Below are 12,780 nucleotides of genomic sequence, written 5' to 3'. Positions count from 1 at the left end.
TACCTAACTGAGCTTGTGACCTATCCCCTTAACATATTTCCCCCGAGATAGAGCCTCTGAGTTCTGAGTATTATGTAGACTATTGTCCCCCTTTCACTCCAACCATACCATGGTCTAATACCAAATTATACACCTGAATGCACTTTCTGTAGTCCAACACACTTGTTCCCACCGGCCCATGCCTCGTTTATTGTGGTAAATGTAACCCCTAGCACCGCAGTCACACCTTGAGACTTGCGCGCGCGTGCGTCCATCAACCACTGAGCCTCACGCTCCGACGCGCATGCGCGACTAAGACGCTACCTTTCGCGCATGCGCTTTCACACCCGCTGGTATTGCGCTTGCGCTCACAACGCATAGCGGCTCACTCATGCACCATGACTCGAATATTCGAGTCTTTCCACTCTTACCTTCACCTGCAGGTGCACATGGTTATTCAATTAACCCCAGTATATAACACCCAGCGAACCGGTCATTTCTCACCGGTATGCGAAGGAGGCACTACAGGTCCAGAGAAGGCTCTGCCCAGAAAAGCTGTGAGTATGAGAAACCACCACCACCACCTCTGGTAAGCGCTATCTTTCTTCCCTACAGGTCTCCTTAATCGGTATGGTCCAACCTTTGTTCTCCCTAGGGTCAACCCCCTGCCACCTCTCAACCTTGAGATCCGAACCTGCTAAAATTAACGTAAGAACGTGTTCTTGCGCCGCTTCTCACATATGCACTATGTATGTGATATTCGTGTTTTAGCCACCCCACTCCCGAACTATATGTGCGATCCCTCACTTAATGGTACCACCAATACCATTACACCATAGCCGCCTATAGCCAACATCCCACCCGCTTTAGTGACGGCAACCAGATGTGTTTAATGCCATACATCCGAGTGACTCTCTTTTTCCCTGTATGTTTTGTCTCTGTCCATATATGTTACATGTACAGGTGTTTTTGAGAAGGGAATACCCCTCTCACACATAGATAAACACTTTAGGGCGTGTAGACACATAGTCGGAATTACACACCCACTAGTTTAATTACACACACTCTTTTATCTAGGTCCTGAAGAAAGCCAGCATATACATAAGGCACTGGCTGAAACATGTTGACCCACCGGATGTGGGAGGTCGTAACTCGCCTCTGACATCCAACAGCCTTATTTTTAACCGCTGACGGAGGCCCAGGTATTAAAGTCTAATTTACCCTCGGGTACTGGGACCCCCGCCAAGCTGTTTTAACATCACTCTCATAACACCCTTCACTGCACACTCAGCAATATACCTGCTCCGCTGTAATCAGGCATCGAAGCACACCCGGGACACGCTAGGTGTCACTGGGTGGGCCCGATGATGAAGCATGCCACCAACTAGGTTGGTGGGTGAGGGCTTTATGAACACACTCACCAGGTGTTCCCACCCCATGACGAAACATACTCGAGTCTTTTACTCCTTGTAATTTTCGTAAATCGTGAGCTAGTCTCTTTTCGGTTTGACACTTGGCATGGACTCTTTTGAGGAGGGTGGCCTGAAACTCATTTATCTGACTGTTGACCTACACTTCAAGGGTCCCTTTATTTTAACTACTGGGTTTTTGGCCAATTTTTCCTATATACAGTACCTTAGTCTCCATCAAGGGGGAGACACAAGCTTTCGAAAAAGTCTGCTTCACACGAATACGCATCGGCTGTACTTTATATGAACACTTGCTGGAAACTGGAAGTTCACAGATTTTTCTCTGTCTCTATTAGTGGATCAATAGAAACCCTCCAAAAAAATGAGGTCCCATTCGAAATGAGTCTTCTTTCCCATGCTGATTGACTGCCACATAGTTTTTGGGGACAGGCAGCTTGCTCTAAATATTCTTGGTACCACAAGAACCAGTAGTAGAAAATCTTATGCCTCGATACAAAGAGCTACCTCCATGAAATAATTTCATAAACTGGGTGTTTGTCTTGGTAGATTACTGGGCCCCTTGACTATTACTTTGTTTTTACTCCAATAACTACAAGTAACTTTCCATTGCTCTGGTTGGAAAAATCTTTTAGTAGAGCATGGAGTGACTTCTCAGTGTGACCTAATAAAAGCGGAGCATCGGTGAATAAGAGGATAGAAACATTATTGGTGTTCATCTTCAGCACGTATAAAGTCGTTTTAACCATCATGTCAGAAAGAAAACCTAGAATTATAAGAAAATAGTGGATACTGTGACATCAGTAGTCATTTCTTTGGAACTAAAACCACAAAACAGAATTATTTTTATGCAAGGTCTTAAAGCTTCTTAACCAATCAGCACCAAATATAAATTGAAAGATTTGCTAAAAGGAAAAACAGAAGAAAGCATATCTATTTAGCTATAATCAGTAGAGCAGATCTCCAAACCTTAATAAGAAAGTAAATGCAAATTTTAATTGGCTTAAGTCAGCTGAAAACGTCAGTCGCGCTGCCATCTTGGGTTTGCAGCCCCAAATTTCAGCCCGCACAACTGACTCTTTAATTTGGGAATGTTGCAGAGCATTGTCTTAATGCATTAAACATTTTATTTATTTTTAAATTAACATACAAAGGAACAGGATACATAACTATACTCAACAAGATACTACCTTGGCCATTCTCTGTATGATGTCCATGTTCCATTTCCGGCAAACACGTTCACAGATTCAAGTCTACTAACTTAGGGTCTGATTTAGAGTGAAGGCAGATAGGGTACCGGAGAACTTTACATCCACCACCCTGCCATTACTCCACCCGACAAATTAAGAGATAGCCAGCAGTACCTAGGACATCTATATGCATTGGCAGAAACCACCGTCATAGCGGTTCCTGTAAATTTAGGGAAAATTTGACAGGCACTCCATCAAACATGACCACCAGCCATCAAACTTTTTGAAAGATTTGTATCTTTCAAAAACAATCTCCCAAAGTGGGGAAAACTAAAAATTGAATGACCTTCACACCATGGGTGTTCACTTTCTTTTTGTACTGTACATCAACACCCAGATAGGCGTGGCAGTGACATATCGTAAAAAAACAAAAACAGCTGACCGGCCTCTCTAAACAGGGTAGATGGTCAGATGGCTTAGCCAAGCCAAAAGACAAGCTCTTTAGGCCAATCTCATCTGAGGTGGGTTGGCCATAGGTGCGGCTAAAGCCTGGCCATCCATAGCAGGTTGAGTGCATTGCTTCACTAGAGGAAAGGCCTTATAATCAATCTCCGCAGCACACAACCAAAGACCATGCTTCATAGAGGATTGGCTAGCCACAACATATTACAGGGTCTGCGGTCAACCTTGGTTGTGCAATTCCAAAGATATTAGTTTATTCTTTCACAAGGCAGCTGTCTTGTCAAATTTCATCCATTGCTCTTGTTAATCATTGCCCCTCTCCACACTAAACAATAGCATTAAGTAGCATATTACACATCTGCATATATAGACATGTATGTGCAACCTGTATGCAGAATCCAGAACTAGCAAACAGGAGATGTGGATCCACTTTCTGAAACTATAGAAACAGTTTAGGGAGGTTTTCCTTTCAAATTTCCTTTCCAGGCTGCTCTCCTGACACAACCTTGGTGTAGAGTGATGCTCCTCCCGGCAGGGTTTTCCCATCCTAAAGCACCCACAACAGGCAGGCACTAAGAGATGTGAGTTTTCTGAACCCAGCTGTCATGAACTCAGCTGAAGAAGTATTCAGGGAAAAACAAAATGGCAAGTCTTGCCTGAAGATTTCCTCACCTTTCACAACAGAGTCTGCAGCCTGCCACCACCCACAAAATGGCAGGGCCCAGGAAGACTAATCATCAGCTCCTTGCTGACCAAAATGGCACTTCGAAAGTCTAAAGGAAACCAGTCTCCACTCTTCTGACTGCAATGTCTAGGCACATACTTACCCTGTACTGAAATGTGAGCAATACAATTCCACTGTCTGGGAGCCCAGCCCTCACCTCCATCTTGTGCAGGGCCCTACCAAGGGTATCCAAAATGGACCCCACTGGCCTCCATTACTCTTGCTCATTCACTCACATCATGGATGTAACAAACAGCCTACAAACCTTACCACGCTTAGTGCGCAAACACGCTGTTATCATTAAAGATCGAGTAAGCACATAAAAGTGGAATTTTACAGGAGTGGGCCAGTTGGCCACCACTCCAGTAACTCAGATAAAAAGGTCTGATCATGCTATCAATTCTCGAAACGTGGTATGCTGCCGCAACCACCACTCTACATGTTAAACCTATGACGAGACAAAAGACCATTTTCATTGCAGGAAGACATGCTTGGTGCACCCCTCCTGGTCACGGGAAAAATCCAGGATCTACTGATTTTCAGGGACTGCTCTAGGTCTCGGCACATTCGCTGGAAGCAAGAGCCAAAATAAAAAAATCAGGATACCAGATACATGCAATCGGGCACTCAGAGCATGAGAACACACCCATTTACCATGCAAGGGATATTCCTTTCTCAACAATATCACACCATCTATTGATAACAAATTTACGGTATACTGCATGGCTTTCATTTTTTGATATGATTGATTAGAAACCTAAGAGTATAGTGACACATACATTGAGCCTGTTTGAATAATTACACATGACTGAAATGACGGGAATGTATGACGTTACAACGAATTCCGTTGCAACGCATGCCTTTACCACGCATGCGTTACAACGGAATTCGTTTACCACGCATAACATTTACCTCGATTGCTTGCGTGGTGACGTCATACGTCGTTAAGAGAAAGCGGAAGTTTATTTTCCGTTTTCTCTTAAACGACGCTGATTAAATAAATAAACCGACGTGACTTCAGGTGAGTTTTATTTTTGGGGGGGAGACCCCCCCAAGCCCCCCTTTTTTTACTTTTTACCTTTACCACATATACCTTTACTACAAAAATCGTAGTAAAGGTATGCGTGGTAAAGGCTTTCGTGGTAACCACGCATGCGTTGTACTGCATGCGTGGTTAACGATTTCGTGGAAACGGCTTCGTTGTAATGTCCGTTTCCCAAACTACGGTAGTCAGATATGGGTCCCCTAACATCCTATTAGGAAGCTTCCATGAGAAATTTTAAAAAATCACCTATATCTGGTATAAATATGTATGTGTCTATTGCTAGGTTTTTTTTGTACGACAAATTGCTTGAAAACATATAGAAAATTAAACAGCTAATGAATATTGTGCATGTGGTGCTATAACAGACTGACTGCAATCAGTTGATGTCTGTGCAAGTAACAGCAGTTTGGCTATGGGGCCATGTTGGGGGGGGGGGAATTTCAAGGGACAATACAGAGGGATGATTAAATAAATATTAAATGTTCCCTCTGCATCATTCGTCAGAATCTCCCCTATCCGGCCCCACTGCCCCACATTGTTACCTGCACGGAGCGCGGCTGACTGGAATGTATTATTGATGGGAGATCGGCGCAATCAATGTCAGTTTAGATAATTATTGGCCTGATTTAGAGTTAATTGGAGACAGTTTATTCCACCCAAAAACATGATAGATATCCCACCTGCATTATAACAAGTTCCATAGCATTTAATACACTTGAAATGAGGCAGACAAAATATCTGGCACATTTTGACGGCATATACCTTCCACTATTCTTTAAATCAGGCCCTATATTTTTTTATTTATAGATCTAATGTGTGTATATTAAGCTGTAATGTGTATCTCATTGTTAGACAACTTTCATAATCGTTTTTAGTCATGCATTTCAGAATCTTTGTGTCATGGCTATTTAAACAAGTGCATTAGCTTAACTGCAGCATCATTTTGTAGGCACGCTTATGCGTTCAACACACATGCTCATGTCTGCAAAATTACATAGGTATTTTCCTTTTCATTGATCAATCTGAGATGAATTGGTGAATACAAAAAAAGGAGTGCAAAATCTCTGTTTTAAAATGTAGTATAAAAGTGCTTAAATATTGTTTTTTATTGAAAAAGATGACTGGGTTGATTGAGCAGGTGAGCAACATAAGTGAAAGAGAGCAATGTTGGCTCACAGAAGTAAGAGATCACAACATGAGTGTGGTTGAGGGGGAGAAGCTCATGGGCATGCGAGGAAAAGTAGCTTGTAGGGGGGAGAAAAGCACATGCGGAGATAGCTGGAAAACACAGGCAAATAACACAAAATTTGTTTCCTAAAAGCAAGTAGTGGACCCACAGAAGCAAGCCAATCAAAGAGATGGTAAAGAGGCTATGCTCAATGGGATGGTAAAACACTGAATTCATAAGCTGGAACACCAGTAAGGAGCAGGCAAATAAGAGTGACAGTAAAGCCAACCATTGGTAAACAATGGATGAGCTGCAAGCCGTTGTATATTCTTGTTAAGCCCACGAAAAGTGTTTTGCAATTAAACAGCTAATTCTGTCTGGGAGGCTCAACCTAAATAGAAGTACATGGGCTGAAGAAACCTAGAGGTGTGGCTGTAGTAGTGTCATTTAGATGAGGTTGTGGGTAACATCATGATAATGTGTGTGTTGAGAGCAGCACATGGAGGATAGTCAAGACATCCTTTCCTGCATCTATGCTTTAATCTCTGAGGCAAGAGTTGCTTTTTTTCCAGTTGTCTTTGACACAACCAAACCTATTGTTTCAAAATGTGCAGATGCATCTGCCATTGGGCAATTCTAATGATGTTTAAAGGTGACTAATTCTAGCCCAGCGACAAGAACTGCAAGAATAACCAGCAATTATGAGTTTTACTGGCATAGAAAGTACTGTGGCCTCCATAAAGACTTGTTCTGCCCAGGGTGTTGGCCCTTGCCTTCATTTGTCACAAAACAAAAGTTTAAATATAGATGCTGAGCCAATACGAAAGCGAGAATTACATAAAATGTACAAGTTATTTTAGTATGTGAAAGGTTTGGGTTACTAGAGGGCATTCAAGTTATAGTCATCATGACATTTTGCACAGTGCATTCCGGAGAGAGCTTGTTCCCTCTCAAACTCCACATCATCAAAAGGAAGCCGAACCCCCCCCCCATACCACCACCATGAATCAACTCTGACACAACTTTTTGTGTTGTTACAGCTTCTGAATAGGTAAATATCATAGAGATGCTTATTGGTCTATTTTCTTCTTTTAAGGATGCTGGATCTTCCGTGGAACACCCTCCATCAGAATACGGCAGACACACAGACAGATGATGGTGGAGGTGGTGAGCCGTCACCAGGACCTCCTGAGCAAGAGGTGGACCAGAAGGCGTTGCCAGGTATGTACTCATGTCATTCTTAGTCTTGTCTTCTGTGGGTTATCTGCCTTTTATGACCTACTCAAGATGGCAGAACTTTGAATGCAGTATGGATGGTAATTCCAGGGTTGGGGAAAATGCAACCAAGTATAAATTGAACCCTAAGGGTCCACTTAGAAATGAGAAATTACCATTGGAAGCAGTAATTCCAGGTCGGATTCCAACTGTAACTCATTTCTCCCTGGATTTCCACACAGAGATTTCGGAGCTCTATGTGAAAGAGATTCAGAGTAGTCCTGTAGATCTTATAATTCTGTTGGGTATGATAACTGCCTTTACTGAACTCTTCGAAATTAAAAGGCCACTCGCAATGATGGCTGATGTGCATAGCCAGGCAAGTGACCAACGATGCAGGATTCCCCATTGCCACCTGTCACCAACTGTGTACATTTCAGTAGATTATTTGGCACATGGATGGTATGAACCAGATTCTAAATGTATTTTTGTCCTCAAACCTACGTTTACGACTGAAAATGGTTCCATTTATGCATATCAAGCATTCATAAAGTGATGCCAAGCCAACAAAAATGTATTTACTACTGGGTATTAGTACACTACAGCTACAATGCCATTACTCCGTAGTGAACTCCAGGCAAGGGGGTTAGGAGTGAGTGAATCAAGATGTTGCTCCCTTAGAAGATTGCGTATCCCCACAAACTCACGTGCTTGTAGGAAAGGGTCAGATTCTGACCAATTTCCTACCCTGGAAATGTTTGAGATTTTCTGCAGCAAAGAGAAGAGTACATTCCCCTCAAAAGTGTGAACGAAAAACACTCTCAAGCTTCGTAGGGGTGTCAGGAAGGGGTTTCTCCAAATGGAAAATGTTTCCTCTGTAGAGTTAAACATATGTGTAAAATGCTCTTTACACAGAAGGGCTGCCACTCCTCGACACATTATTTTATTACATGTACAATTAAACACTAGGGAAACAGCAACTCTTAAAAATGTTACAAGACATTGCCAATAGTACGACTAGAAAACTACGCCTGGTGCAGCTCTCTAGATGTACTACTGACTATGTTTGTGAACAAGAAAAAGTAGTTAATCTACATCTGTTTTTTATACTGTGACTATAGATTTACTACTGTCCTTGTGAACTGACTCCATAGTGTGGAAATTGATTGAAGTGGTCTTCACACAAAGTGTAAACTTAATGACAGCTGGCATTACAAACTACTCAATACTCCATGCATGTCAGTGAGTAGGTTGCTCTTTTGAGAAGGTGTCGGCATGGATTCGAGCACTACTTGACCGGTATTATGCAGGATAATATCTACCACAATATTTGGTGCTATGCAAGTCTTTGGTGCTATGCAAGTCTTTACCATTTTGCAGAAGCATAGTGTTGCTCTATTCTCTGGAATTCGGCGCAGAGGCTATGCCATGCATCATAGAAACCATTCCCCATCTCCTACACCATAAGAGTTTCATGTTAAGTAGATGTAATTATTAAAATGCAACATTTGGCACTAACGTCTTCCCTTGGCAAGAAGGCAAATTAAAGGATGTCAAGATATTTGTAGTCAGTTGCTTAGAGGAACTGTGCTTTATAGCACAGAGGAAGTATATATTATTGGTAATGTTTATGATGGGAATGAGAAGTTAGTTCCTCAGTTGAGATGCTTCCACAGAAAATGATCAGTCGCCCTATGAAACAAGACTGAACTGTGGAATAGAAAGAAGTTTAATTGAGATAGTTGCAATAAGCATGATCATATATGGAAACTCAACTTGCTGAATGGTGGGCCTCAATTTTGTACTGTACAATGCACAAGTCATGAGCCTGATTTAGGGTTCAGTGGATGGCTTACTCCGTACCAAATGTGACTGATATTCCATCTGCTGTATTAAAAGTGCATTATAGTCAGCGGCAAATGCATATTTGTTGACGTGCTACTCTATATTTACTTTTAAGGAATTAACTGTATTGTTATTGTAATTGTGTCCAGTGTAAGGTGTACTTTTATGGGCTTATAACCAGAATAAAGTATTATGATGATAATATACGTCACATTTGTGGTGGCTTAACCCATCAGCGGATTCTCCTATCAGGCTCCTAATCATAAATTTATGAGCTGCTAGGGATTGATCAAGACAAGTGTAGAAAAGAGTTCCTTTTCCATGTCTCTGATAAAAAGTTGTCAATCAGTGTTCACTATGCAGTGTACCCTACGAACCTCAAAAAAGGACCTCATGAATTGATTGAATTTTTAAGATGCTTCTCATGAAGTGCAGTACGAGCTCTATAGTTGCGATTGAGTCCTTTTTCCTGGGCTGAATAGTGACTAAAGGACTTGTACTTCATCTGTTAGAAAGAGTCTTATGCAAGCTCAGACTTTGGTCCTTCGGGGGTCCATAGTATTGCTGTGCCTAAAGTGATTGAAAAAGTGGTATGTTACATACAATAGGCATTGGTCCTGTTTTTGTTACAAAAATCCACTCACCCCATCCGGGGTTGGATTGGGTACAGACTATTACCACATTTCCGTGAGAAGCCCATGAAGCACCCAAAATTGAAACGCTACGGGGAAAAGCAAGGAAAGGCACAACATTTTGCTGTGCCCTGAGATGGCAAAAGCAGGAACAAGGAACAGTATTGACTTGAGGTGTGAAACATAGCTAAGAAACTGAGCAAAATTCTAGATATGTTTAATGGTGGAATCAGGTGAGAGGTTGGCTGCAGATTAGGAGTTTATCTTGAGGTGAAGTCTATGACTGGATGCCGCATAGTGTACACATCCCTGGACAGAAAGATGAATGCGGAATCCGCTACAAAGGTTTTGGTTGCCAACGTGAGGTTTTGTTTTTTAAATATTGTACTCCAGATAATAGAAAATACATTGTAGACAGATAAGAGCACCGCCGGCTGCCAGAAGTGAGTTGGTGGAAGGCAGAACAAAGTTACACGTGCATGGTTGGCATGTTCCAACTAGTTAGCCAAACAATTAATCTACTGTTGCCTCATACACTGCCTGAAAAGGTGCTGTTTGCTTTAAAAATGGGAACTTGTAGAGAAACAACTAATCTCTTCTCATTATCCGGCATGGACTGAGCAACTGGAGGAGAAAAAATATTTGCATGTACTAACCCTCAACCGACAAGAGTGCGTGTCACACCAGAGTGCCATATCACAAAAAGTAGTCTGCTCTAAAGATCCAGGGGTTTATTTACAAGCCGCCTGTATATCACTTTTTCCCATATTAAAAGTGACGCACCTGTGGCGCAAGGGGCTTTTAAATAAGCCCACCAGTATCATCCCCTGCCCAACCAAAGTGTACTGTGGGTCTCACTCAGTCCTCCTTGTCAGACGCAGCCAGGCTTCAATCTTTACCACTGCATTTGGGTTGTGAAAAATCGTCAGGCACGTCCGGTTCAGGTAAGAGCCGTGGGGATGGGGGAAGTCGAAAAGGATTGGGAAAATATAATAAATAGATAAATAAAACAACTTATCTTTCAAGGTAAGTGGTTTAATTTTTTTTTATTTTTTATTTTCCCTATCTCGTCATCTGTTGACTCCCAGCCCCTGCCCTGCCCCACTTCTCCACCACTCTTACCTGGACAGGCCACGCCTGGAAATTGTTAGTACCCCTGATTGGTGAGCAGCCTCTTAAGCTCACATATTTTGTAAAACCAACAGGCAGTGCAGGGGAGGAAAAATCTTACTGATCCTGGATTGGAATGGTATATTCAAGGAGTGGATTGGCTCCTCAATAAGGCAACGTATGTGTGAAAAAAGACAACCAGCCTCAACTCAGTATGTTTTTTAAACTAAGCTCCAATAGCAAAGTACGCTGCTCTGACATGAGAAGGGATGTCTGTGGTGCGTCAGTCATCAGTTTTGCCTTTTCTACCCAGGCTCCAGTTCATCTCGTGTAAAGCGAGACACCGGCAGTGGGACCGACAGTGGCGCAACGCTGGACCTTGGACAGGTACGTCTCAAGCATGCGCGCAGTCTCACACACTCTTGCTTCTTGCTGTTTTCATTGATATTGTGGAATGAGCCCCTGAAACCAAATTGTGTTCAGATGCGAATAGGTACCTTGTAATTCCAGAGATCGCCGTCGCACTTTCCAACTATGTGTTGCCACTTTATTATTTCTCCTTTGACCTGTTTGTGTACAATTTAGTGGGACAAATACCCAAAAAGGGAGTTGTTCGTAAGAATGCCAATGAATGGAAGATTTTCCATGGATTGGGTTGGTAAACCAGCAAAGTCTTCAGATTGCATCAAATGCAAACATTCTGCTTCACAGCAAAGGACAGCTTATTTTCTGCTGCTCATTCTCCACCTGTTCTATGTGCGGATAGGTACCATTTACGTCATTACGTCTCTGTTTCCTGCTGTTTCTGCTGTGCCTGTTGTGCGTGACTATTACTGTGTGAGAAGCTTTCATTGCTGCTGTCTAGGCTGTGCCTGGGTAGTGTGTGTGTAAACAATGCATTGCTCCATGCTGTACTGTATCTATTCTGTGTGGGAGGGAAAAGTGGGCACAGTTATAGCTTCCTGTCCTGTATCTAATGCATCTGTGAGACATTCCAGTACTATTGCTACCTCTATATAGCTTGTTCTCGAGACTGTCTTTGGTGGCACATGGTGCAAGAATCTTTGTTGCCTCACTCCCAACTACCCCTTCTCCGCGGATGCCCTCACTACCAGCCTCTAAAGGTGCCGCTCATCTCTCCATAGCCCCTCTCTCACATATAATTTCTTTTATAGAACTAATGTAGGGCGTTAGAGCATGTTACATTACATTCTAATATTATGCATACAGACAGTGGATTATACAAGTTTGTAAATCAATGTGTAGTCAGTGTTACAAAGGACATCGAGTGCTACAAAGTGCAGGAGTTGCATGTCATACTCACTGGTAGTCATGATATTGTAAGAGTGTTTGATCTGGAGAAATACAAACTCAGCATGTATTATGTAACACAGTGGTTGGGGTAAAGGTATCTCTGTCAGTGCTTAATTTGTAAACAAGCTAAGCACCACATCCCTCGTCAGGAGGCAACAGCAGCTTGAGAAACCTATTGCCCCTGCCAGCGCTGCCAATGACAGTACTAACATAACTACTAACCATCACACTCCTTCAAGTGTGAAAATTCAGACTATTCCACCCCCCCAATTCCATAAGAATGGCGTGGGCGGCAGGTATTAGTCATTTTTACTGGATTTAAAACGAATAAACAACTTTTGTTGTCCTCATTTCTGAATTAGATATGCAGCACCACCATGTGGGAGACTGTCATACGTCCCGGTGTTGACAATTAAGTGCCAGTGCAGAGCACCGGAAAACACCAGCTCAAAATAAGCACTGAGCTCTGTGACAAAATCAGTGACGCACTGAACTATCTACATAAAATACAAATCTAAAGTCTACGTGTTACACATTGTGTTTTGCAGCAGGCACATTAACCCTCTGTGCTACATTATGATCCGTGAAAACTGTGAATAGACAAAACATTAATCTCTCCAGCATGTACTTTAACCAAGAAAGTTATCATGTTATTATTATTATCCTCTG

At 42.3% G+C, this 12,780-nt stretch overlaps 1 protein-coding gene across 1 annotated transcript in view; it reads left to right on the top strand.

The window, feature by feature from the left end:
• The window catches only part of ABCA12 (ATP binding cassette subfamily A member 12), a 644,885-nt gene that overhangs the window by 184,049 nt on the left and 448,056 nt on the right, over nt 1–12,780 (top strand). Inside the window, exons 4-5 of the mRNA XM_078680598.1 lie at nt 7,092–7,216; nt 11,111–11,184. Of these exons, the coding sequence (XP_078536724.1) occupies nt 7,092–7,216; nt 11,111–11,184 (199 nt within the window). The remainder of the gene's footprint in view (nt 1–7,091; nt 7,217–11,110; nt 11,185–12,780) is intronic.

Source organism: Lissotriton helveticus, chromosome 3_1 (genome assembly GCF_964261635.1).
Source record: "Lissotriton helveticus chromosome 3_1, aLisHel1.1, whole genome shotgun sequence".
Taxonomy (NCBI): domain Eukaryota; kingdom Metazoa; phylum Chordata; class Amphibia; order Caudata; family Salamandridae; genus Lissotriton; species Lissotriton helveticus.
The sequence above is the reverse complement of the archived record's forward strand: the minus strand, read 5'-3'. Positions and strand labels throughout refer to the sequence as shown.